Genomic DNA, 25,601 nt, shown 5'->3' on the forward strand with positions numbered 1-25,601 from the left:
ATGTGTTAATTCATAGTTTTGATGCCTTCAGTGTGAATGTACAATTTTCATAGTCATGAAAATACAGAAAAATCTGTAAATGAGAAGATGTGTCCAAACTTTTGGTCTGTACTGTAAATCAATCCAGAACAAAGTTTCCATTTGTTGCAGTATGTAAATATGATTATGTAGTGTAGTAATGTTACACTCAGTCAATCATAGATCTTATAGTAGAATCTAAGATTTTTAATTATAAAACTAATGAGAAAGAGTGACATAAATTAACTCATACAATCAGTAACTTGTAGTAACCTATATGGAGACAGACTCCCAATCGGGGCATGATATAAGACACACTAAGACGCAAGACATAGTAAGTGCACTGTAGATTATATTACCCATACTGGGATGTGATGCCAGGATCCCCTGCACATGTTTCGGCACCAGAGCCTTCTTCTGGGGGAGTGGCTAAGTATACTACCCAGCATCCATAAATACAGATAAACAGCCAATAGCATCTAACATCTCACTGAAGTAATATGAATTGTAATGAATTTCCAGTGTTGATTGGTGCATGCGACCGACCGCACCCGCGGCGGTGATACCTACCATTGGCTGACTATTCATGTATTTTTAACATTATTTTTCAATAAAAATTAATTTTAATTTAGCTTTAGAGACTATGTGTTTTTTTCTACACCTTTTTTCTGTATGGTAGAATCTTATCAGTTGCTGCTCTCATTTCCTCTCTCAGTAATGGGAAAGTTTGTCTTCACTGAATACAGATTTTACCTCAGAACTGAGAATTTTGATAATGACAACAATTCTGTTAGAGAAAGAAGCAAATCTCTCTGATAAGATATATTGCATAGTTTCTTATTTTCATGTGCACTATTGATTTATGAATTAAAAATTAACACATTTACACTTTAAGTAAATAAGTCTTTTGCGGCAGACAGGTATACCTATTTACAGGGTGAAAGTAATGAGTTTTGGAAACTACTGTTTTTAAAAATATTTGTAATTTTCAGTAGCAACCTGTATAATGTTCTTTGCATATCAAATGTTCTTATGATCCTATCTTCAGGATATTATATGTTAATGTTCTGTTGTATATAGTATTTCATTAGCCTTTTATCATTTTTTTTTCAATTTACTTACCATCTTTTATTTGAATGTATTTAAATTAATATTTCATGTAACATTAAAACTTTTTGATTAGCAAACTAACATTTTAGTTAGGTTCTGTTTTAAAGCTTTTAGGACCCCAACACCTGGACCCTTCACAATTCTATTGTACCTAACGGAAATGGTGATCTAAGTTTGGAAAAGAACTGCGTTATGTTCAGAGGTTTAGGTTATTAAAGGGAATCTGTAATCTGATTTATGCTGCCCAAGCCACAGGCTGCATGAATCAAACTCTGGCTACTGGATTACAGCCAAGTGTATTTGTGTAGCGCCGGCGTCCCTGCCCTCTGCTAGGCAGGGACGCTGTTCCCCTCACCTCCCTGCTCCGTGCCCGGCGTCCTCCTCCCGCTCTGCTGGCAGCACGCGCTCCTTCCCGGCCACTGTGCTTAGGGCGCGCGCGCTCTCCCTCCCTCTTAAAGGGGCCGCGCGCGCCGTCCTAAGGAGTCCCCGGCCAATGGCCGGAGGACTTCACCATATATAAGGCACCTCCTCCAAAATGGAGGTGCCCGAGCAATGTTGTTGCACTGTTCTACTCTGCTTCAGCCCTCAGGTCCCGTTGCCAGTTACCTGCCTGATTCCTGCCAGAGTCCTGCCAGTTTGCTGTCTGTTTCCTGCCGGTTATTCCTGCTACCTGCTTGCTAGCCTGAGGTCCGACGGTCTGCCTTACAACTCCTGTCAGTCTGTCTAAGGACCAGCTTGCCCGCTCACCTGGGAGCGCACTTCAGCTACCTGCCTGCTTGCTATCCTGAGGTCCGACGGTCTGCCTTTCTACTCCTGTCAGTCTGTCTATGGACCAGCTTGCCCGCTCACCTGGGAGCGCTCCTCCGCTACCTGCCTGCTTGCCTGCCCGGAGGCTCCGCCGTCACGTGCTGTGACCACCAGCTATTCCAGAGACTCTTGCCCGCTCACCTGGGAGCGCTTCTCCGCTACCTGCCTGCTTGCCTGCCCGGAGGCTCCGCCGTCACGTGCTGTGACCACCAGCTATTCCAGAGACTCTTGCCCGCTCACCTGGGAGCGCTTCTCCGCTACCTGCCTGCTTGCCTACCTGGAGGCTTCGCCGTCACGTGCTGTGACCACCTGCTATTCCAGAGACTCTCGCTTGCTCACCTGGGAGCACACATCCTCCATCTGCCTTGCTAGCCTACCTGGAGGTTCAGACATCACAGGTCGTACCTACCCTTTACCTAGAGACTGCCCCGGTCACTTGCCGTGACCTCCAGCCCGTTCACCCAGAGACTGCCCCGGTCACTTGCCGTGACCTCCAGCCCGTTCTTCCAGAGACTGTCCCGGTCACTTGCCGTGACCTCCTGCCCGTACACCCAGAGAATGTCCCGGTCACCTGCTGTGACTGCCTGCCTGGTCGCCACCCGCTCCCTTACAAGGACCGCCCCCTTGTATAGTAGCTCAGAGGTTCCGCCTCCCAGACCCGTTACAGTTTGCTCAGGCCATGGAACCCGGTGGCACCCAAGCTCCCTCGCTCTCGGACCTCTGTCATGAATTGTCCCGTCAGAGGTCCCAACAGGAGTCCATCCTGGGTCACCTGCGGAATGTCAATTCTCGCCTGGATACTCTGACTGCTCCACCAGCAACCACCGCCAGTGCCATGACTCGCAACCCGGCAGCTCCGCTGCCCACCAATACCATGGTATCCTACCCCGGACCCCGGCTTTCTGCACCTCCTCGCTTCGGAGGCGACTCCGCCCAGGCTCGGGGCTTCATAAATCAGTGCACCCTGCACTTTGAACTATTGTCCCACCAGTTTAACTCCGACCGGGCCAAAATTGCCTTCATCATGTCCCATCTCACCGGGGAGGCCCTGGCCTGGCTAAATCCTCTATGAGAGAGAGGAGACCCCCTGGTGTCCGACTTGCCTGCCTTCCTCACGACTTTCCGGAAAGTCTTCGACGAACCCGGACGGAAGACCTCATCCGCATCATCTCTGCTACGCCTCCGTCAGGGAAGTCTCACCGTGGGCCAATATGCCATACGGTTCCGTACCCTTGCCTCGGAGCTGGCCTGGGATAACGACGCTCTGGTATCCGTCTTCTGGGAGGGTCTGTCCGGCCGTTTTAAAGATGAACTTGCCGGTCGGGACATTCCTACCACTCTCGATGACCTAATAACTCTTGCCACCCGGATTGACCTACGGTTCCAGGAGCGTGCCAAAGAGGTCACCCGTGAGAGGAGGTTTCCACGTCTAGCTCCTACCTTTCAGAAACCCGTCACTCCCTCCATCTCTCCCCAGGTACACTCTCCTGAGTCTATGCAGGTCGACCAGACCAAGATGGTCAAAACCCGTCAGGACTTACGCCGTGCCGAGGGGAGCTGCTTCTACTGTGGCAGTAAGGAGCACCGGATCCGTGCCTGCCCAGAGAGGTCGGGAAACGCCTGTGTCTAGGTTCGCTCAGAGAGGTCGACCTAGACAAGAATAAATCCTCTCCATCTCTGCTGCTGTCAGTTTCAATCGTCTGCGGGGAGAACCGTTATTTCGAACTAGCCCAACTGGACTCTGGAGCAGCCGGGAATCTTATTTCACAGTCCCTGGTAGAGAAATACCGCATCCCCACCAAACCTCTGGCTGTACCCTTGTCTGTTGCTGCCGTGGATGGGGGTCTCTTACCACGCCCCATCCAACTCATCACCGAATCCATTACTCTACAGGTGGGAATGCTGCATTCTGAGAGTATCTCCTTTCATGTTCTGCCTGGACTCTCTCACGCCCTCTTGCTAGGTCTACCTTGGCTCCAGAGACATGCACCCGTGCTTGACTGGCAGACCGGAGAAGTCCTTCGCTGGGGACAGGACTGCCATAAGACCTGTCTGGTTCCCGTCCATCCCGTCCGTCCTTCTCTTACCCCAGCTAATCTACCTGGACTTCCAATTCCTTATTGGTCTTATGCTGATGTCTTTAATAAAAAGGAAGCAGAGACACTACCCCCTCATAGACCATACGACTGCCCTATCGACCTGTTACCCGGTACTACTCCTCCCCGTGGGCGTATTTATCCATTATCCGCTGCTGAGACCCGGTCGATGTCCGAATATATTGAGGAGAATCTGGCCAGGGGATTCATCCGGAAATCTACCTCCCCGGCGGGAGCAGGCTTCTTCTTCGTAAAAAAGAAGGACGGCTCTCTCCGTCCCTGTATAGACTATAGAGGCCTTAACCAAATCACGGTGAAGAATAAGTACCCCCTTCCGCTCATTCCGGAGTTATTTGATCGTCTGAGAGGGGCTAGAATCTTCACCAAACTGGACCTCCGTGGGGCGTACAACCTGGTTCGTATCCGTCAGGGGGATGAATGGAAGACGGCATTCAACACCCGGGACGGCCACTATGAATATCTGGTAATGCCCTTTGGTCTCTGTAACGCTCCTGCCGTCTTTCAAGAGTTGGTCAATGACATCTTCCGGGACCTTCTCTACTCCTGCGTAGTGGTGTACCTGGACGACATCTTGGTCTTCTCTCCGGATCTCCAGACTCACCGGAGGGACGTTCGTCAGGTCCTGCTCAGGCTCAGGCAGAATCACCTCTTCGCTAAATACGAGAAGTGCCTCTTTGAGCAGACCTCGCTTCCGTTTTTGGGCTACATTATTTCTCAGACCGGCCTACGAATGGATCCAGAGAAACTGTCTGCCATCGAGAAATGGCCTCGACTGGAGGGGTTGAAGGCCATTCAGCGGTTCCTGGGCTTCGCCAACTACTACCGCCTCTTCATACCACACTTCTCTTCCCGGACTGCCCCAATTTCCGCGCTCACCCGTAAGGGTACTAATCCCAAAGAGTGGCCGCCCGAAGCAGAGGAGGCCTTTCTTTCCTTAAAACAGGCCTTCTCTTCCGCCCCGGTGCTGCATCGCAGGGACGGCAACAAGCAGTTCTTCCTGGAAGTTGACGCCTCCTCCTCTGGAGCCGGAGCGGTACTTACTCAAAAATCATCTTCCGGGAGGATGGTAACTTGCGGCTTCTTCTCTAAACTCTTCTCCTCCTCAGAGCGCAATTATTCCATAGGAGACCGAGAGTTATTGGCCATCAAACTGGCATTGGAGGAGTGGCGTTACCTGCTCGAGGGGGCTCTTCACCCGGTAATAATTTACACGGACCACAAGAACTTGGCTTACCTCCAGCATGCCCAGAGACTTAACCCGCGCCAAGCCCGGTGGTCCTTGTTTTTTGCTCGCTTTGATTTTGTTCTTCATTTTCGCCTGGCTGACAAAAACGTCAAGGCGGACGCCTTGTCTCGATCCTTTCTGGTGTCTGATCTCGAGGAAGATCCGAAACACATCATCGATCCCGCCAGAGTAATGCAGGTGGCTCCCGTGAGTCTAAATCGTCTCCCTCCTGGAAAGACGTTCGTATCAGTACCTGATCGGGAGAAGATCCTTCACTGGGGTCACTCGTCTAAACTGGCTGGCCATGCCGGTCAAAAAAAGACCCTCCAGCTTATTACCCGGCACTACTGGTGGCCTACCCTGCACAAGGACGTAATAGACTTTGTTTCTGCCTGTGTGTCCTGCGCCCGCAACAAGGTTCCGAGACATCTGCCAGCCGGTCGCCTCCTTCCGCTCCCAGTACCTGCTGCGCCCTGGCAGCATATAGCAATGGACCTCCCAGTCTCTGCCGGTTGTACGGTCATTTGGGTGGTCGCTGACCGCTTCTCCAAGATGGCTCATTTCGTTCCCCTGCCAGGCCTCCCGTCTGCACCCGAGCTAGCTAAAGACTTTATTCGTCACATCTTCCGTCTTCATGGCCTGCCCCTCCACATCGTGTCGGATCGTGGGGTACAGTTCACCTCACGCTTCTGGAGAGCCACTTGTAAACTGCTAGACGTCACCCTGGACTTCTCTTCCGCTTACCGCCCACAGTCCAATGGTCAAGTGGAGCGGATCAATCAGAACCTGACCAGTTACCTCCGGCACTTCGTTAATGCCCATCATTCAGACTGGGTGGATCTCCTACCATGGGCCGAGTTCTCTTATAACAATCACGAGAGCGAATCCTCCTCCAAATCCCCGTTTTTTGTAGTCTTCGGTCAGCATCCTTGGATTCCTTTTCCTGTCTCCACCTCTGTGGACAACCCGGCTGCGGAATCTCTCGTTGGCAAATTTTCCTCCATTTGGGAGAGTACCCGATCCGCACTCCTTCAGTCGTCCGAACGGATGAAAAGACACGCTGACAAAAAACGCCTGGATCCTCCACAATTTCGTCCCGGAGATAAAGTCTGGCTCTCATCTAAATATGTCCGACTCAAGATACATTCTTACAAGTTAGGGCCTCGGTTCATCGGCCCCCTGGAGGTCATCAGTCAGATCAACCCGGTGGCCTATAAATTGAAACTCCCGGCCAACTTACGGATCCCTAACTCCTTCCATGTATCTCTCCTCAAACCTGTGGTACTTAACTCTTTTTCCAAGTCTACAGGTACGCCTCCTGCTCCAGTTTCTGCTGAGGACGAGTTTGAGGTAGAGAACATTCTTGCCACCAAAAGGGTAAGAGGAAAGACCTTTTTTCTAGTAGATTGGAAGGGGTTTGGTCCTGAGGAGAGAACGTGGGAGCCCCGGGAGAACATCCATGCCCCTCTTATCCTTGCTAAATTTCTGTCTGGCCTAAAAAAGGGGGGGCCTAAAGGGGGCGTACTGTAGCGCCGGCGTCCCTGCCCTCTGCTAGGCAGGGACGCTGTTCCCCTCACCTCCCTGCTCCGTGCCCGGCGTCCTCCTCCCGCTCTGCTGGCAGCGCGCGCTCCTTCCCGGCCACTGTGCTTAGGGCGCACGCGCTCTCCCTCCCTCTTAAAGGGGCCGCGCGCGCCGTCCTAAGGAGTCCCCGGCCAATGGCCGGAGGACTTCACCATATATAAGGCACCTCCTCCAAAATGGAGGTGCCCGAGCAATGTTGTTGCACTGTTCTACTCTGCTTCAGCCCTCAGGTCTAGAGATGAGCGGTGTTCGACTAGAACTGTTCGCCAATCTCAAATTCGAGCTGTTTTGGGCGGTGTTCGAGTTTTTCGACGAACCCGAACGATTTGCAAAAAATTCGGCTGTTCGAGGTTATGTTCGATAACTGTTCGTGCACCAAAAGCGTGTCCTGCATGTCTGGCGCTATTTAGAGCACCAATCATGCAGGGATTGTCTGCCACTCACTGTAATGCCACAGCCATGGTGGTTGTGGCATTACAGTGATTGCCCAAATCGATGGGAACAGTGCTCACAGTGAAACATGAAAAGCCGGCAATTCAGCAGCGGCATACACCGGTACCCGACAATTTAGAACAGAAAGAATAGAGCTTCACACATAGATTAGATAGATAGAAACATGTCAGTCACATATATATGAAGTACTGTGACAGTGTTGCTTACTGTACTTGTCATTTAGTGTAAAGGATTTATCAAAAAAAATAATAGTGTTTTCATGCACCGTCTCTTTAAAAAAGCCGGCCGGCAATTCAGCATCTGTACCCGACAATTTAGAATAAAAGGAATAGAGAATCACACATAGATTAGATAGATAGAAACATGTCAGTCACATATATATGAAGTACAGTGACAGTGTTGCTTACTGTACTTGTCATTTAGTGTAAAGGATTTATTAAAAAATATAAGTGTTTTCGTGCACCGTCTCTTTAAAAAAGCCGGCCGGCAATTCAGCATCTGTACCCGACAATTTATAACAGACAGAATAGAGCTTCACACATAGATTAGATAGATAGAAACATGTCAGTCACATATATATGAAGTACTGTGACAGTGTTGCTTACTGTACTTGTCATTTACTGCAAAGGATTTATTAAAAAAAATAATAGTGTTTTCATGCACCGTCTCTTTAAAAAAAGCCGGCCGGCAATTCAGCATCTGTACCCGACAATTTATAACAGACAGAATAGAGCTTCACACATAGATTAGATAGATAGAAACATGTCAGTCACATATATAATAAGTACAGTGACAGTGTTGGTTACTGTACTTGTCATTTAGTATTAAAATAAAGGATTTATTATTAAAAAAAATTGGCGTGGGGTTCCCCGTAATTTTAGTCTCTAGCGGAGGTTAAGCAGACAGCTGGGGCAGATGTTTGAAGCCTGGGAAGGGGGTAATACCCACGGAGCTTCCCAGGCTACTAATATCAGCCCCCAGCTGAATACCTAGCCTTTACTAGCTATTAAAATGGAGGACCCCCCACAAAAAAATGACGTGGGGTCCCCCCTAATTTAATAGCTAGCAAAGGCTAGGCAGACAGCTGGGGGCTGATATTAATAGCCCAGGAAGGGAGCCATGAATATTGGCCCCCTCCCAGGCTAGAAACACCAGCCGTCAGCCGCCCCTGAAATGGCGCATCCATAGGATGCGCCAATTCTGGCACTTAGCCTCGCTCTTCCACGCTGCCCTGGTGCGGTGGCAGGGGGTAATAGGGTTGGGGTTGATGTCAGCTTATAATGCCAGATGACATCAAGCCCAGGTTAGTAATGGAGAGGCGTCTATAAGACACCCCCATTACTAACCCCATAGTCAAAGATAAAAGAAAACACAAACACCCAGAATAAAGTCCTTTAATTGAAATAAACACACAATTCTTTATTGTTCTAAATTAAACCATACTTACCGTCACGCCCATTCCAGCTGAAGCCAACGATCTCCTGCAATAAAAGAAAAATAATAAAGCAACCTCATCCTTGCCTTTCCATGGTTCCCACGACAGCTTAAGCTCTGCTACATCGAGATAACAGGCTGGACCGCAGCAGAACGCTGCCATCCAGCCTGTCATCCCGCAGACACTGAGAAGTGCAGGCATGCTTGCGCTCTGCAGTGTCTGGCTGTGACGGCATCCAGATGAGCCGAGGTCATGTCCAATGAACTCGGCGCACCTCATGCACGTCACTGACAGCGTGGGAGAATTCTCCTGCACTCAGCGCTACAGCTTGAGAATTCTCCCACGCTGTCAGTGACGTGCATGAGGTCAGCTGAGTTCATTGGACATGAATGAGCTCACCTCATGCACGTCACTGACAGCATGGGAGAATTCTCACGCTGAAGCGCTGAGTGCAGGAGAATTTTCCCACGCTGTCAGTGACGTGCATGAGGTGAGCTGAGATCATTGGACATGAATGAGCTCACCTCATGCACGTCACTGACAGCGTGGGAAAATTCTCCTGCACTCAGCGCTTCAGCGTGAGAATTTTCCCACGCTGTCAGTGACGTGCATGAGGTGAGCTCATTCATGTCCAATGAACTCAGCTGACCTCATGTACGTCACTGACAGCGTGGGAGATTTTTCACGCTGAAGTGCTGAGTGCAGGAGAATTCTCCCACGCTGTCAGTGACGTGCATGAGGTGAGCTGAGATCATTGGACATGAATGAGCTCACCTCATGCACGTCACTGACAGCGTGGGAAAATTCTCCTGCACTCAGCACTTCAGCGTGAAAATTCTCCCACGCTGTCAGTGACGTACATGAGGTCAGCTGAGTTCATTGGACATGAATGAGCTCACCTCATGCACGTCACTGACAGCGTGGGAAAATTCTCCTGCACTCAGCGCTTCAGCGTGAGAATTTTCCCACGCTGTCAGTGACGTGCATGAGGTGAGCTCATTCATGTCCAATGAACTCAGCTGACCTCATGTACGTCACTGACAGCGTGGGACAATTTTCACGCTGAAGTGCTGAGTGCAGGAGAATTCTCCCACGCTGTCAGTGACGTGCATGAGGTGCGCCGAGTTCATTGGATATGAGCTTGTCTCATCTTTATGCCGTCACAGCGAGACACTGAGGAGCGCAAGCATGCCTGTGCTTCTGAGTGTCCGCGGGATGACAGGCTGGATGGCAGCGTTCTGCTGCGGTCCAGCCTGTCATCTCGATGTAGCAGAGCTGAAGCTGTCGTGGGAACCATGGAAAGGTAAGGATGAGGTTGCTTAATTATTTTACTTTTATTGCAGAAGACATTGGCTTCAGCTGGAATGGGTGTGACGGTAAGTATGGTTTAATTTAGAACAATAAAGAATTGTGTGTTTATTTCAATTAAAGGACTTTATTCTGGGTGTTGTGTTTTTTTAAATACTTTACTAGAAATTCATGGTGGTCATGTCTAATATTGGCGTGACCCCATGAATTTCGGGCTTAGGGCCAGCTGATAATGCCAAGCTGGCCTTAACCCCTTTATTACCCAGTGAGCCACCGCACCAGGGCCCTGGATGAGTTGGGTACAGCGCCAGAAGATGGCGCTTCTATGAACGCGCCATTTTCTGGGGCGGCTGCGGACTGCAATTTGCAGCGGGTGGGGCCCAGAAAGCTTGGGCCTCGATGCGCTGCGGATTCCAGCTCCCAGCTGCCTAGTTGTACCTGGCTGGGCACAAAAATAGGGCGAAGCTCCACGCATTTTTTTTTTTAATTATTTCATGAAATTCATGGAATAATTAAGAAAAAAAGGGCTTCCCTATATTGTTGTGTCCAACCAGGTACAAATAGGCAGCTGGTGGTTGGGGGCAGCCCGTCCCTGCCTGCTGTACCTGGCTGGACACAAATATAGTGCGAAGCCCCACGTCAATTTTTTTTTTAATTATTTCATGAAATAATTTTTTTTAAAAAAGGGCTTCCCTATATTGTTGTGTCTGGCCAGGTACAAATAGGCAGCTGGTGGTTGGGGGCAGCCAGTTCCTGCCTGCTGTACCTGACTGGACACAAATATAGGGCGAAGCCCCACGTCAATTTTTTTTAAATTATTTCAGGAAATTCATGAAATAATGAAAAAAAAATTGATGTGGGGCTTCGCCCTATATTTGTGTCCAGTCAGGTACAGCAGGCAGGAACGGGCTGCTCCCAACCACCAGCTGCCTATTTGTACCTAGCCGGACACAACAATATAGGGAAGCCCTTTTTTTCTTAATTATTCCATGAATTTCATGAATTTAAAAAAAAAATACGTGGAGCTTCGCCCTATTTTTGTGTCCAGCCAGGTACAACTAGGCAGCTGGGGGCTGGAATCTGCAGCGCAGGGAGACCCAAGCTTTCTGGGCCCCACCCTCTGCAAATTGCAGTCCGCAGCCGCCCCAGAAAATGGCGCGTTCATAGAAGCGCCATCTTCTGGCGCTGTACCCAACTCATCCAGGGCCCTGGTGCGGTGGCTCACTGGGTAATAAAGGGGTTAAGGCCAGCTTGGCATTATCAGCTGGCCCTAAGCCCGAAATTCATGGGGTCACGCCAATATTAGACATGACCACCATGAATTTCTAGTAAAGTATTTAAAAAAAACACAAACACCCAGAAAAAAGTCCTTTAATTGAAATAAACACACAATTCTTTATTGTTCTAAATTAAACCATACTTACCGCCACGCCCATTCCAGCTGAAGCCAATGATCTCCTGCAATAAAAGTAAAATAATAAAGCAACATCATCCTTACCTTTCCATGGCTCCCACGACAGCTTCAGCTCTGCTACATCGAGATGACAGGCTGGACCGCAGCAGAACGCTGCCATCCAGCCTGTCATCCCGCAGACACTGAGAAGCGCAGGCTTGCTTGCGCTACTCAGTGTCTGGCTGTGACGGCATCCAGATGAGCCGAGGTCATGTCCAATGAACTCGGCTCACCTCATGCACGTCACTGACAGCGTGGGAAAATTCTCACGCTGAAGCGCTGAGTGCAGTAGAATTTTCCTACGCTGTCAGTGACGTACATGAGGTGAGCCGAGTTCATTGTCGGCTCATCTGGATGCCGTCACAGTCAGACACTGAGGAGCGCAAGCATGCCTGCGCTTCTCAGTGTCTGCGGGATGACAGGCTGGATGGCAGCGTTCTGCTGCGGTCCAGCCTGTCATCTCGATGTAGCAGAGCTGAAGCTGTCCTGGGAACCATGGAAAGGTAAGGATGAGGTTGCTTTATTATTTTTCTTTTATTGCAGGAGATCGTTGGCTTCAGCTGGAATGGGCGTGATGGTAAGTATGGTTTAATTTAGAACAATAAAGAATTGTGTCTTTATTTCAATTAAAGGACTTTATTCTGGGTGTTTGTGTTTTTTTTTAACTTTGACTATGGGGTTAGTAATGGGGGTGTCTTATAGACGCCTCTCCATTACTAACCTGGGCTTAATGTCAGCTGGCATTATAAGCTGACATCAACCCCAACCCTATTACCCCCTGCCACCGCACCAGGGCAGCGTGGAAGAGCGAGGCTAAGTGCCAGAATTGGCGCATCCTATGGATGCGCCATTTCTGGGGCGGCTGACGGCTGGTGTTTCTAGCCTGGGAGGGGGCCAATATTCATGTCTCCCTTCCTAGGCTATTAATATCAGCCCCCAGCTGTCTGCCTAGCCTTTGCTAGCTATTAAATTAGGGGGGACCCTACGTCATTTTTTTTGGGGGGGTCCTCCATTTTAATAGCTAGTAAAGGCTAGGTATTCAGCTGGGGGCTGATATTAGTAGCCTGGGAAGCTCCGTAGGTATTACCCCCTTCCCAGGCTTCAAACATCTGCCCCAGCCATCTGCTTAACCTCCGCTAGAGACTAAAATTAAGGGGAACCCCACGCCAATTTTTTTTAATAATAAATCCTTTATTTTAATACTAAATGACAAGTACAGTAACCAACACTGTCACTGTACTTATTATATATGTGACTGACATGTTTCTATCTATCTAATCTATGTGTGAAGCTCTATTCTGTCTGTTATAAATTGTCGGGTACAGATGCTGAATTGCCGGCCGGCTTTTTTAAAGAGACGGTGCATGAAAACACTATTATTTTTTTTAATAAATCCTTTGCAGTAAATGACAAGTACAGTAAGCAACACTGTCACTGTACTTCATATATATGTGACTGACATGTTTCTATCTATCTAATCTATGTGTGAAGCTCTATTCTGTCTGTTATAAATTGTCGGGTACAGATGCTGAATTGCCGGCCGGCTTTTTTAAAGAGACAGTGCATGAAAACACTATTATATTTTTTAATAAATCCTTTACACTAAATGACAAGTACAGTAAGCAACACTGTCACTGTACTTCGTATATATGTGGCTGACATGTTTCTATCTACCTAATCTATGTGTGATTCTCTATTCCTTCTATTCTAAATTGTCGGGTACAGATGCTGAATTGCCAGCCGGCTTTTTTAAAGAGACGGTGCATGAAAACACTATTATTTTTTTTAATAAATCCTTTGCAGTAAATGACAAGTACAGTAAGGAACACTGTCACAGTACTTCATATATATGTGACTGACATGTTTCTATCTATCTAATCTATGTGTGAAGCTCTATTCTGTCTGTTATAAATTGTCGGGTACAGATGCTGAATTGCCGGCCGGCTTTTTTAAAGAGACGGTGCACGAAAACACTATTATATTTTTTAATAAATCCTTTACACTAAATGACAAGTACAGTAAGCAACACTGTCACTGTACTTCATATATATGTGACTGACATGTTTCTATCTATCTAATCTATGTGTGATGCTCTATTCCTTCATGTCTAAATTGTCGGGTACCGGTGTATGCCGCTGCTGAATTGCCGGCCGGCTTTTTTAAAGAAAGCATCTTCTGAGCAGTTTGTCAGCTTTTGGACACCTTTGAAGGTGTTTTCTATGTGTTCCTATGTGTTTTTGTTTGCCTGCCATTGGTTTTAACGGTGTTCGACGGTGTTCTAAGGTGTTCGACGAACAGTTCGACGAACAGTTCCTCGAACATCCCGGTGTTCGACGAACCGAACCGAACCCGAACACTACGGGGGTGGCTCAACACTACTCAGGTCCCATTGCCAGTTACCTGCCAGTTACCTGCCTGATTCCTGCCAGAGTCCTGCCAGTTTGCTGTCTGTTTCCTGCCAGTTATTCCTGCTACCTGCTTGCTAGCCTGAGGTCCGACGGTCTGCCTTACAACTCCTGTCAGTCTGTCTAAGGACCAGCTTGCCCGCTCACCTGGACCGCACTTCAGCTACCTGCCTGCTTGCTATCCTAAGGTCCGACGGTCTGCCTTTCTACTCCTGTCAGTCTGTCTATGGACCAGCTTGCCCGCTCACCTTGGAGCGCTCCTCCGCTACCTGCCTGCTTGCCTGCCCGGAGGCTCCGCCGTCACGTGCTGTGACCACCAGCTCTTCCAGAGACTCTTGCCCGCTCACCTGGGAGCGCTTCTCCGCTACCTGCCTGCTTGCCTACCTGGAGGCTTTGCCGTCACGTGCTGTGACCACCTGCTATTCCAGAGACTCTCGCTTGCTCACCTGGGAGCACACATCCTCCATCTGCCTTGCTAGCCTACCTGGAGGTTCAGCCATCACAGGTCGTACCTACCCTTTACCTAGAGACTGCCCCGGTCACTTGCCGTGACCTCCAGCCCGTTCACCCAGAGACTGCCCCGGTCACTTGCCGTGACCTCCAGCCCGTTCACCCAGAGACTGCCCCGGTCACTTGCCGTGATCTCCAGCCCGTTCACCCAGAGACTGCCCCGGTCACTTGCCGTGACCTCCAGCCCGTTCTTCCAGAGACTGTCCCGGTCACTTGCCGTGACCTCCTGCCCGTACACCCAGAGACTGTCCCGGTCACCTGCTGTGACTGCCTGCCTGGTCGCCACCCGCTCCCTTACAAGGACCGCCCCCTTGTATAGTAGCTCAGAGGTTCCGCCTCCCAGACCCGTTACAATTTGCTAGAGCGTTTAAGAGAAAAATATACCTGGCCGCAGTTTGGCAAACAGGAGCTGATTCATTGCACCCAAAGTTTGGGCTGCTTGAACCAGATGATAGGTTCCCTTTTAAAGAACTCTAAAACTGTCCCTTATTATGGCCATCTAATACCAACCAAAAACTATAAAATAATGTGAACAAAGCTGTCAGAAAAAAATAAAACCTGTATCATTGTATTGATAGCCATCAAAATTAGTGTTGAGCGAATTTGTTCGGCATTTCAAATTCGGGTTCGTGTTCGGGGTTCCGGCTTGTTCGCGCAAAAAAATCGGCTCCATCCATGAACATCCCTGATTTGCCACGCTGTCACACAGATGTTATCAGTAGTAAGATGTTATCTGCGTGGCAGCGTGGCACTATGGCCCTGATTCATCAACACAATTATGCCAGAATTCTGGTGTAAAACCCTTTGAAAAGTTGCAAATTTTTTGAGCAATGCTGAGCTCTGCTAAAATTTAACTTTTGGTGTTTTCATGCCAGTTTCTCCCAGCTCTGACAAAATGGTCAGAGCTGGGGTGGGATAGAACTCAAAGAAGGCATGATACCACAGATCATCTAACTTATGATGAGCTGTGGCGTTCTTTACCCCAAAAATATTACTTTAGTCTGTATAACATTTGTGGCAAAGTGCACAGAGGCACACACCACTTGTCACTTGTTATGAGGGCTTGTTTTTTTGGGGGACAAGTTGTACTTTTGAGTGACACCATTGATTTTACCATGTAGTGTACTGGAAGACGGGAAAAAAATTCCAAGTGAGGTTAAATTGCCAAAAAAAGTGCAATTTAAATTTTTATTTTATTTTTTATCTCAAAATTGTTAAAAAACAGACAAAGTGCAGGAAAAAAGGTACAGGAGCTATAATATCCAAAATGAAAGCAATCTTGTAAAAATTCAACACTAATTGTAGTTCAAAATCAAGTAAAAATATATATGCATGATTAGATTATGCATTTAGTCCAATTTATTCAAATGCTATATTCTTACACACTGTGTTTCAATGTAAGGTGAAAAAATGCAAAAAGGTATAAGTAGAAAAATGCTACTGTACCTGTGAATGCAAAGCCATATAATATATCCTATTGCACACTGCCCATTGGTCTAAATGCTTGAAACACATGCCCTAAGGCAGGGTTCCCCAACTCCAGTCCTCAAGGCCCACCAACAGGTCATGTTTTCAGGATTTCCTTAGTATTGCACAGGTGATGGAATTATTGCCTGTGCAGGTGATGGAATTATCACCTGTGTAATACTAAGGAAATCCTGAAAACATGACCTGTTGGTGGGCCTTGAGGACTGGAGTTGGGGAACCCTGCCCTAAGGTATATAGTGTTTTTATCAAAGCAAGACCTTCATATATAGAAACTAATTTCTGAAATTCACAGGTGCACCTAATGGTATACTAATCAAGCTAAATGCCACAGGGACTCAACTATGTGAATATATCCACAATGGTCATGTTTTTTTAGCCTGATATCACTCAGAGTAAAGGAATATCAAACACATATATTAAAAGACTGATGGAACTTAAGGTTGTTTTTACCTGTTAAAGGGACACTATGATGTTTAAATGGAAGCTCCTGTACTCAGCCTCCTGTTATACATAGCAGGGCTTCAGCACTGCTATTTGTAGCAAAAATCACAATCTTCAATGAACGTCGGCCACTAAGGAGATTCACAATGACAGGCACAGGGGTCTTCTGCAGACCCCCGGCTGTCATGACAATCCATCAGAGTCCCCCAATCATGTGACAGGGATGCTGATGGGCAGGATTTGTGACGTGCTTCCAGCTGGCGCGTTTTAAATCCCAATGTCAGAGATTGACAGTGGGATTTAACTGGTTAACAGCTGCGGGTTTTGCTCTGATCCATCTCTGACTGTAAAAGGCACATGACAGCTGATTAAATCAGCTGTCATGTGCAGGGAAAGATGAATGCTCCGTGCCGGAGCCTGCATCAAAGTCGGGGACACTACATATGACCTAATTATATGTCATATGTTGTGATGGGGTTAAATTACAATTTCTCATCTTAAATGCACTTATAAGTAACTTTACATAATGTAAACAGAGTCTTGTAATGGAATAAAAATAAATTGTGACTTTACATTTTTGCTTTCTTTAGCATTTAACAGATATGAAGCGTGTAACATTTAAAAATGTAACTGTATGGACTTCTTCTTCCATAAAATGAATTCTTACAGCATTTTTCCTTAATTCATTGAACTAAATTGTAACTAATCTAGTTATTTAGTATTTTCTGAACAGTTATGTAAAGTTGTAAAACACTGGAGCCAAGCATGATTAACAGATAATACAATAGAAGATGGAGAATACAAGATAATAGTATTGATTTTTAATTATTGTGTAAACCTCTAATAAATCTTATATCTGATCTCTAAAAAATGAAGTAAGCAACTGTAAATTGATCAAGATATTGACACAAAGAAAGTTATCATATTATAACTATCCTACAGTTCCACAGTACTAATGGTATAAATTGATACTTACACTAATTACTGGCTATGCTTTATCAAATATTAAAATATAGCTTGCAGATATAATCAAATTCACCTGCTATGAATTGAATTTGAGTTGAATTTCCAGAAATTTGAACAATTTGTGATTTGATTTGGGATTTGATTTGATTCATGTGGATTGCAAAAAGAGAAATCAAAGCTGCCTGGTGCCATTTAACACATTGCAGGCTCAAATAATATCAGTTGTGGCCACATGGGCTTTCCTAGCTATCACTTCACATGGTCTTGCACAGCCGATAAGTGGGGGGCTATCACAGTCACTAAAAAAGTGTGTAAAAAGGGAAAGCTCCAGCCATTTTATGGTTTTACAGCCTATGAATAGGTGGTCAGGAGGCACAACTTATCATTACACATATGGATAGAACAATCTAAATAAGAGTGTGATGTACTGCTGCATCATTGTTGAACACAGAAGTAATAGTCTCAGTCTATAACTAGTAATGCACAGATTCAAGTGATAGGGAGGTGCATGATCTGCAAAGTTTATGTGACAGTGAATCAGGGTAGTCAACTTGATTTTTTCTTTTTTTGGACAGTTTATCAAAAAATCATGGAAAGTCAATATTTTTTATGGGCCGATTGGAAATCCATAATAAACCATTATGATTATAAGTGATGTCTACAGCCCATAATTCTGATATGAAGACATCATCTGCATTCACTCTACACTGAAAAATGATAATTATAGTCATAATAATCTGTATAAGTTATTCAGCTTCCAAAATATTACGGACCCCTTCCATTTTTTTATGGACAAGGCAAAAAATGTCCTATTTTTATGGATTTTCTGGAATTTCTGGACGATTGGCAACCCTGCTGTGAATTGATTGATCAGTGATATACTGTGGCATAGTATCTTAAAAACACTATATTTATTTCATTCTTTATAAACTACAAAAAAGAGGGCAGTTTAAGTCCCCTCAGTGCTAATTTTTGTACTGAAGAATATTACGCAGACCAAATTTTTGTCTTTTAAAGAAAATTGTTTCCTGGTTTGCGAGACATACAAGCCAAAAGCAACATAATTTTTTGCATTTCATTTGCATTTTTTCTTTATAAAGTGTTTGTGTTTTTTGATGTTAGCAATTAAATTATTTGACACCCAATGAGTTAACTTTAGTTGGCACCTACTAACAACTTTAGTTAAGTCTAAGTGGGTATTATTAAATAGCATCTCATACTGGGAGAAGTACACGCCCCCACACCCACTAAAATTAACTCATTAGGTGCCACGACATTACTACTAGTTTCGCAATGGAGAGGGGAAATAAAAAACAAAAATGTGTTATTCTACTTGCAGCCACTATTAAATCGTGTGTCTAGTTCAATATGTAAAATTTCTTAAAAGTTTTGTCAAAAAATTTACTAGTGTTTAAATCTAGTTTTTCTGTTTCATGATTAAAAAAAAGGCATATACATTTAGCAATCTTTCAAATTTCCAACTACTGGTGCTATTTTAGACTCATAATAACTGTCTTATCAAGAAGAGTTTTTAGTAGTTTCCTTATCATCAAAGGCTAGATTACAATGATCGGTAACACCTCAATACACAGCTGTTTACACAGGATCCACTGATCACAACTGAGTGATATCACAGCTGACTCTGCTTCCCCCTTCACAATGACCTTACCAAATGTTCATTAGATGCTTCAATACAAAATATAGGGTAAGAGTAATTTCATTTCTGCTAATGTTAATTTGCATTTCCTTGAACAACAGAAAGTTAGAGTTTAAAATGTCCAAATGGCCAGTGTAAAAATTGCTACATTTCTAATGTTGATTTTTAATACAGATTGTGATATGGGAAAAAAACATTGCTAAAAAAAAATACAATAACAGTAACACAAAAACCCAATTTAAACAATTGGTCACGTTCTGATACCGTATTTGCTTTAAATCTGCGAGCACATAATACAAAAGGCAAAGATGGGGTGAAAATGAGATATTATTCTTTGTCCTTCACCATCCCGGATAATTACAGATATAATTGTTACATAATAGATAACAAGTAAAATGATTGTTATATAAGAATAATACAAGATGTCACACAAGTTCTGTGGTCTTTGAAGTGATGAATTAACCTATTCAGACTATTGTTGTTTGTCTACATTCATGGCTGGTTGTTTAATCCTTGTCTCATAGCACTTCTCAGCGAGGAGAAAGGTTACATTCAATGACAAAAATGAACATGAATCTTTTTATTATGGGATCTTTTTCTCTGACAGTACCTGCATAACACAACCATAACCTTGAACATATTGTTCTGAATAAAAAGGCAAAATAAAACACAACAAAGTAGACAGACATATCAGTTTTTCTGATAATTATATCATTGTTTCAATATGAATGTAATCACATCTAAATATCTTTTTTTTTTTTAGAGGGAGGTTCCGGCTCTGGTGATGGAGGTAAGTGATCATGCTTTTAATTTAAAATTATGACACATATTATACATTTGCAATGATTGTATTATTCTATTATATGAAGACTTTATCAATGTGTCACTCTATTGAATATGGAGCCACATTTATATTACATTTATTATGTTTATGGCCACTATATGACTTGTAGCTTGCATTTTGCGCAGTTTTTCTCTTTGTATTAAAAGCATGAGCATTTTCTCTTTTTGTCCACTGCCATTTTCTTCCTTTATCTTCTCCCTCCATTCCTTTCCATAGGCTTTTATTAGACAGATACGTTGACTAGTGATAGGCGAGTGTGCTCGGCACCACTCGATACTCAATCTAGGTGCTCGATCGAGTAACGAGCAGTGCCGAGTTTCGCATGGTGCTCGAGTGCTTGGATCCCCCCCCGTCCTCTAGAAAAATGTTCGCGTTTGCCATTCGCTTCCATTATGCTCGCTACTCGAGTCGAGCACATCCAAGTGTCCGACGTGCTTGATTCGAGCAACGAGCCCTCAAGCATTTCAGTGCTCGATCAACACTAATGTTGACAGATGTAAAGAGGTTGTTTCAGACTAACATATTGATTACTTATCCGTCGTACAGGTTATCAAGTCTAGGTTGATGGTGGTCCGATACCTGATATCCACACCAATTAGTTGAAATCCTCTCCAGCAACAGCCAGACCTAAGAAATGTATAGGGCACAACACAGCAGCCCCATACATTGCTTAGTGGTCACTGCACTTTATTTCACATTGAAAGTGAATGGGATGGTTAAGCTCTGCAGCAGCCACTAAGCAATGTTGATGGCATTGTTTAATTCCGAACGCTTTGACCAGTTTTTAGCTGTTAGATGACGATTCAAAACATCAGACCTCCATTGATTTCATATTAAGGGCCTATCCCATGGATATTCTATTCTATTTGAGAGTGAATGATCAATGCAGGAGACTGATAAGTGGAGAAAGAAGTATATTTATCTGATATATTAAAAAATTTCTGATATATCATTGACTTATGATGAAAATGTGGTTACTATTTAAGGCTTTCCTGTAGATGTAGTTAGTATCTCCATATGACTCTGATTTCATATAGAGACTAACAAATGTTTGCTCTCTTGATTCCTCTAAAAGCCCATATATAAAAAAATCACAACATTCTACATCGAATGCTGATGGTATTAAATATACCCAATCTTTCTATCTGATTTAGCTTTTTTTTGCCATATTTTGCAACAGCAATATGCACAAAGATATAGTACTTTGGAAAAATGATTTATTAAGTTTATTTGGCAGAAGTGTGAATAAAAAAAAAAACTCCACAAAAACAAATGTGGAGTTTATTCTACAGAGCAAAATGCAAAATACGATGGCTGATATAATGTAACTTAATATATGATAATCACTAAAACTTTGGCTAATAACAAGTTTTCTCATGTTTTGTAAACTGGGCTCAATGCATCTTGTATTTGCTGTTACACCATAAAGATTCAGTCACTGCATAGTAAATATCGTTTGCCAATCACTGTAAATCTAATCCTACTATGTCATTTACAAACTCTAATGACCCAGTGAAAGTCTCTTTCCTATATCAGGCTCTGCTGCTGAAGACCAGAGATTTCTATTGTAGAAGTGGGTCAGCAGCAGTTATAGATGTCAGTATCATGTAAGCAAAATGAGCTTTAAGTGGTTAGACACTGATAGCCATTCTCACTCCTTGTCTCCAGTGTTCAGTATTTTTAGTTTTTAGTTCTGCACAGGAAGAAAAGAATTAAGTGATTTGTAGGCTTCTCCTTCTTAATTTGCAATGCAGTAAGAATCGTGTAAATCAACCCTTCTGGGATTTTAATTATGTATGCAATTCTTGTGATTGCTTACATAAACTTGTGAAGAACTCTTACGTAAACTGTTTTTAAATGCATCTTTTTGTTGCTTTGAAAAGTGGTAGCAATATTTTATGCATGCTATTCGGATATAAGAAAATAAGAGGGGGAGAGGTTGCTGAGATTAATCTCTTGACCCCTGCTTAGAGTTTACATATTTTAAACTGCAGTTCGAATGGAATAATATTTATATAAGGATACAGTACACAGAGCGGGCACAGCGTTATTTATCCTTCTTAAGATTGACATTTGTCTCAAATGGAGCCTGGTTCAGTGCCATGACTCAACTCATCAAAGGTTCATTTCTAAAAAAGCTCTAGGCTTCTAGATAATCCTTTGAGGAGGGGAAGAAATCCTACAGTAGCAATCAAACTTATGTAGTTACTATTGACATCAAAAGTGGGGAAAAAAACTTATTTTGAAAAATTTTCACCTTTCCATATGTTATAAAATAGAAATAAACATTCAGTGCTCATCAGAATTGACCATTATAGGATTCACTGACAGACCATTATAAACAGAAGGTGTCACAGAGAAAATTAAAATCCTTGCAGAAGATGAGAGAAAGAGCTTGCACTCCACAAGTTGTCTATGTATAGCTGACGCACTCCTTTGGAATCAGGTAATTAAGGAAACTCCTAATGGCTAACAGATGTGAGGCCCTGCATCAGGAATGTGGAGAAGCAGATTTATGACCAAGATAAGACTTAAGAGAAATGTACAGATCTTTGGTCCCTTTATCTGCTTGGTAGAAATTAAGAAGGAAGGTTTGTATGAACTGCGTCGATCTAATAGATAGAAATTTATATTTTCGGAAATGTGATGAAGTGGCGAACACAAAGAATGGTTTCACGTCACTGGGCAATGTCCAGAATCTCTTCAATTGAATAATGGCCTGATAGATGAGGTTCCACCTGTCTTCTTTGGTCTCTATGTATAGATAAATCATGATAAAAAATATGATGGCAATGTTTAGCGCCTGTGACCCTCAAGAGCGAATATATTGTGAATGTAGGGAATCTCATCATTTTCTGAAACTGAAGCCACATCCCATGACCAGCCCTGTTATGAGTCATCAAGGGGAGGTGAGTGGGTGTAACTTACGAGCTAATAAAAGGCAAATGCCAAATTTTGGGCCTTGTTGGTTCATGGATATGCAGCTAACTGCGGTTCTGTCCATTTTCGTTCTCGAGTGCCTCCCTAAATAAATCTGAAACCATTGCAATGATCACAGATTTAGTAACTTTCTTTTGTTAATCCTGTTTATTTTATATAATTGTTTATGCTGTATTGTTTTGTCCCCTTTTTAAAATATTTTCTATATTTTTTATAAACACCGCCTATTTTTCTGGATTAAATATAACATTTAATAGTTCTGCTCCTTTTGTTCTGTAAACCACACTCCTGAAAGTTATATGCTACCTGTCAGGTGTCCAATTGGCGTATAAATGATTGGTGGTGGCAGCTAATAGTCTTTATTGGGTATTGTGGAGCTGGCAGTGTCCATACCGAGGTATATATATTCCATGCATTGGAATCGATTGTGTATATACAATACCCTCACTGTGATTTCCCCAATAACCGTCTGTCACACAAGGTGTGGGAAAGACTTAGTGCAACGCAAAGGGAATAGGGAAAGGGAGCCCACACTCTAGAGAAAGGGGGAAAGTGGAGACCTCCTAGGTTGTTTTAGCGTCACTCTGTCTCCCATAACGTCCCTATATTGGTTCGTCACCAATCGCCGCATGTGTTTCTTGCTGTATCTATCCCTGGCGTATGGCTAATGTTAGGGAAATAAGGAGATGAGCGCTAGTCGATCTCCACTAAACACTATAGACAACAAGGGTAGATAAACGGGGGGATATTGCTTAGCTTTAGACGACTCCAAACAAATGTGCACACGTCCTCAAGCTCCAGAGAGGACAAAGTACTTCTCTTGCTAAAGCCTTCACAAGTAGTAATGAATATCGTCGGCACCTCCCTTTGAAACGCAGCAGGTATTTATACACCCAGGCAGGGTGTTAATTAGCCAGAGGAAGGTAGCCTCTGGGTCCTAGAGACAGCCTCTAAGATGACTGTAATGCCAAACGTGTCACCTGCAATCAACTGCAGTGCGACTATCTGTCACTTCTGACACACCTGTGACACCGGCCTAGTAGTGGTAACAGCCGTAGCCTCCTCCGTTAATCGTCTGTCAATTGTCCTAACGATAGGGGGCAGCAGAGGGCTTTTCATGACAAAAAGGTAACAGCAAAGTGGGTTCAGCGTGCCCTCCCCCCAGCTGCAATCCTTGACAGAAAGCCATTCAAATCAGTGGTACATGAAGTAGAACAGTACTTCAGGGAAATATAGCCAGAAGTGCATAGAGTAGGTCGCAATCCTAACCAGCTCTACAGCACCTGCCACATTGCCTCAAAGCTGCAATATCAACATCCAAGCATCATGAGGTAAACCAAAAAGAAGGAAAAGCGCTGAAGAGATTGACGTCTCAATATGGTTCTTCCAGCAAACACAACAGAGCAGGACACTACCCAGCAGCGCTCTCACAGAATCTTTGTCAGACTCTTCTGCAGAAGATCACCTTTGGAAGATTTCTCACATCCAAAGTTTTTTTTCATGACTTGCGAGTATATTTATGACTCACTCCACACTGCTACCATTGTATTGGCTTGTAAGTCCACAATCTACACTATCTGCTAGCAAACTATATCTTTCCCTCAAACTACATATCAGCCAGTCTCCAAAGACACGTGGAAAATGCTGCTTTTGTAACAACGATCTTCATTCTAAAAACACATCTAAATTGCCTTCCTGAACTTACCACTTTGGGAGAATGTACCTCCCATGTTGAAAATAAAATGATAGAAAGTTTGATGAGTTGTAATAAGTTATTTCTCCAAAACAAGTTGCTGGAGGAAGTTATGGAATTGCGATTAATAGCTGCAAATTTAGAAAACTGCTCTTGCCCAAATAATGTGAGAGTCTCAGAATTTGTTTATAACAAGCAGTAAGCGGTCATTCTCATGCATATTTCTGTGGCAATCGTGCCTGAATCATCCCAATGTGACCTGTTAATAATACAAACTACATCTGCTCAATTTTCCAGACAGGTTCTATAAAGTTACCATGTTCCCAGATTTATCCACAGCTACTATAGCATAAAGCTGGGTTATTTGCTGCAGCTACAAAATTACTATGAGACAAAATCTAGAAGTACGGATTTTCTGTCAAATTAGTGTTCTCTAAACATGGTTAGAGTTTAGGTACTGCTTCCCCTGCTAAGCTTTATGAAGAAATTGAATCTCCACATGACATCATCTATGCCACCTTCACCCTCCAGACAATAAAAATACCCCCCCCTCCACCCCGATTGGAAGAAAAAGGGATGACCAAGCCCTCTGCTTAAACATTTTTTTTTTTGCTGTGAACTATGACCTTCTTCTTTTACTAATTTTGCTTTTAAGGTGCTTTTCATTATGGGCACACTACATCCAACTATAATTTATATACGGATTCTTTCCGAGTATACAACAAGTTGAAGCTAATACAACAGTAAAAATCACTTTCAATTTCTGTGTATTCTCTTTTTTATATAACTGTTGTAAAACACCTCACATTGGAAAGCTGCATTTCTGTTGGAGGAGACTGATGGACGAGTCTCATCTGGTCACATCATCCTCCACTAGAAGCCATTAATTGGACAGAATGCTGGTCATTTTGTGAGGAAAGTTGCCCTAACAAGAGAAAGTGACCTTGTACTTAGTCAAAGATCTCGTTCTGACAGTCTAAAAGGAGAGTTTGTAACTCCTTTGTATCTGAGTTTTTCTGAGTTCGTCTCAGTTGAATTATAGCTACAAACTACATTAAAGGTGAATGTGCAGGGAAACAAAGAGCCTGCTAAAGCAAAATGGTGAAAAATGTATAATGAAACCCAACTACATTAATGATTTATAGACCAA

The 25,601-nt window shown here is 44.1% G+C and overlaps 1 protein-coding gene across 1 annotated transcript in view; it reads left to right on the forward strand.

Annotated features, from left to right (window-relative positions):
- TMEFF2 (transmembrane protein with EGF like and two follistatin like domains 2) overlaps positions 1–25,601 on the forward strand; it is a 1,048,378-nt gene that overhangs the window by 171,374 nt on the left and 851,403 nt on the right. Inside the window, exon 4 of the mRNA XM_073647876.1 lies at positions 19,738–19,764. Coding sequence (XP_073503977.1) covers positions 19,738–19,764 — 27 coding nt within the window. The remainder of the gene's footprint in view (positions 1–19,737; positions 19,765–25,601) is intronic.

This window comes from Phyllobates terribilis, unplaced genomic scaffold (assembly GCF_046119375.1).
Source record: "Phyllobates terribilis strain yellow unplaced genomic scaffold, ASM4611937v1 Scaffold_9__5_contigs__length_417890890, whole genome shotgun sequence".
NCBI classification, from domain to species: domain Eukaryota; kingdom Metazoa; phylum Chordata; class Amphibia; order Anura; family Dendrobatidae; genus Phyllobates; species Phyllobates terribilis.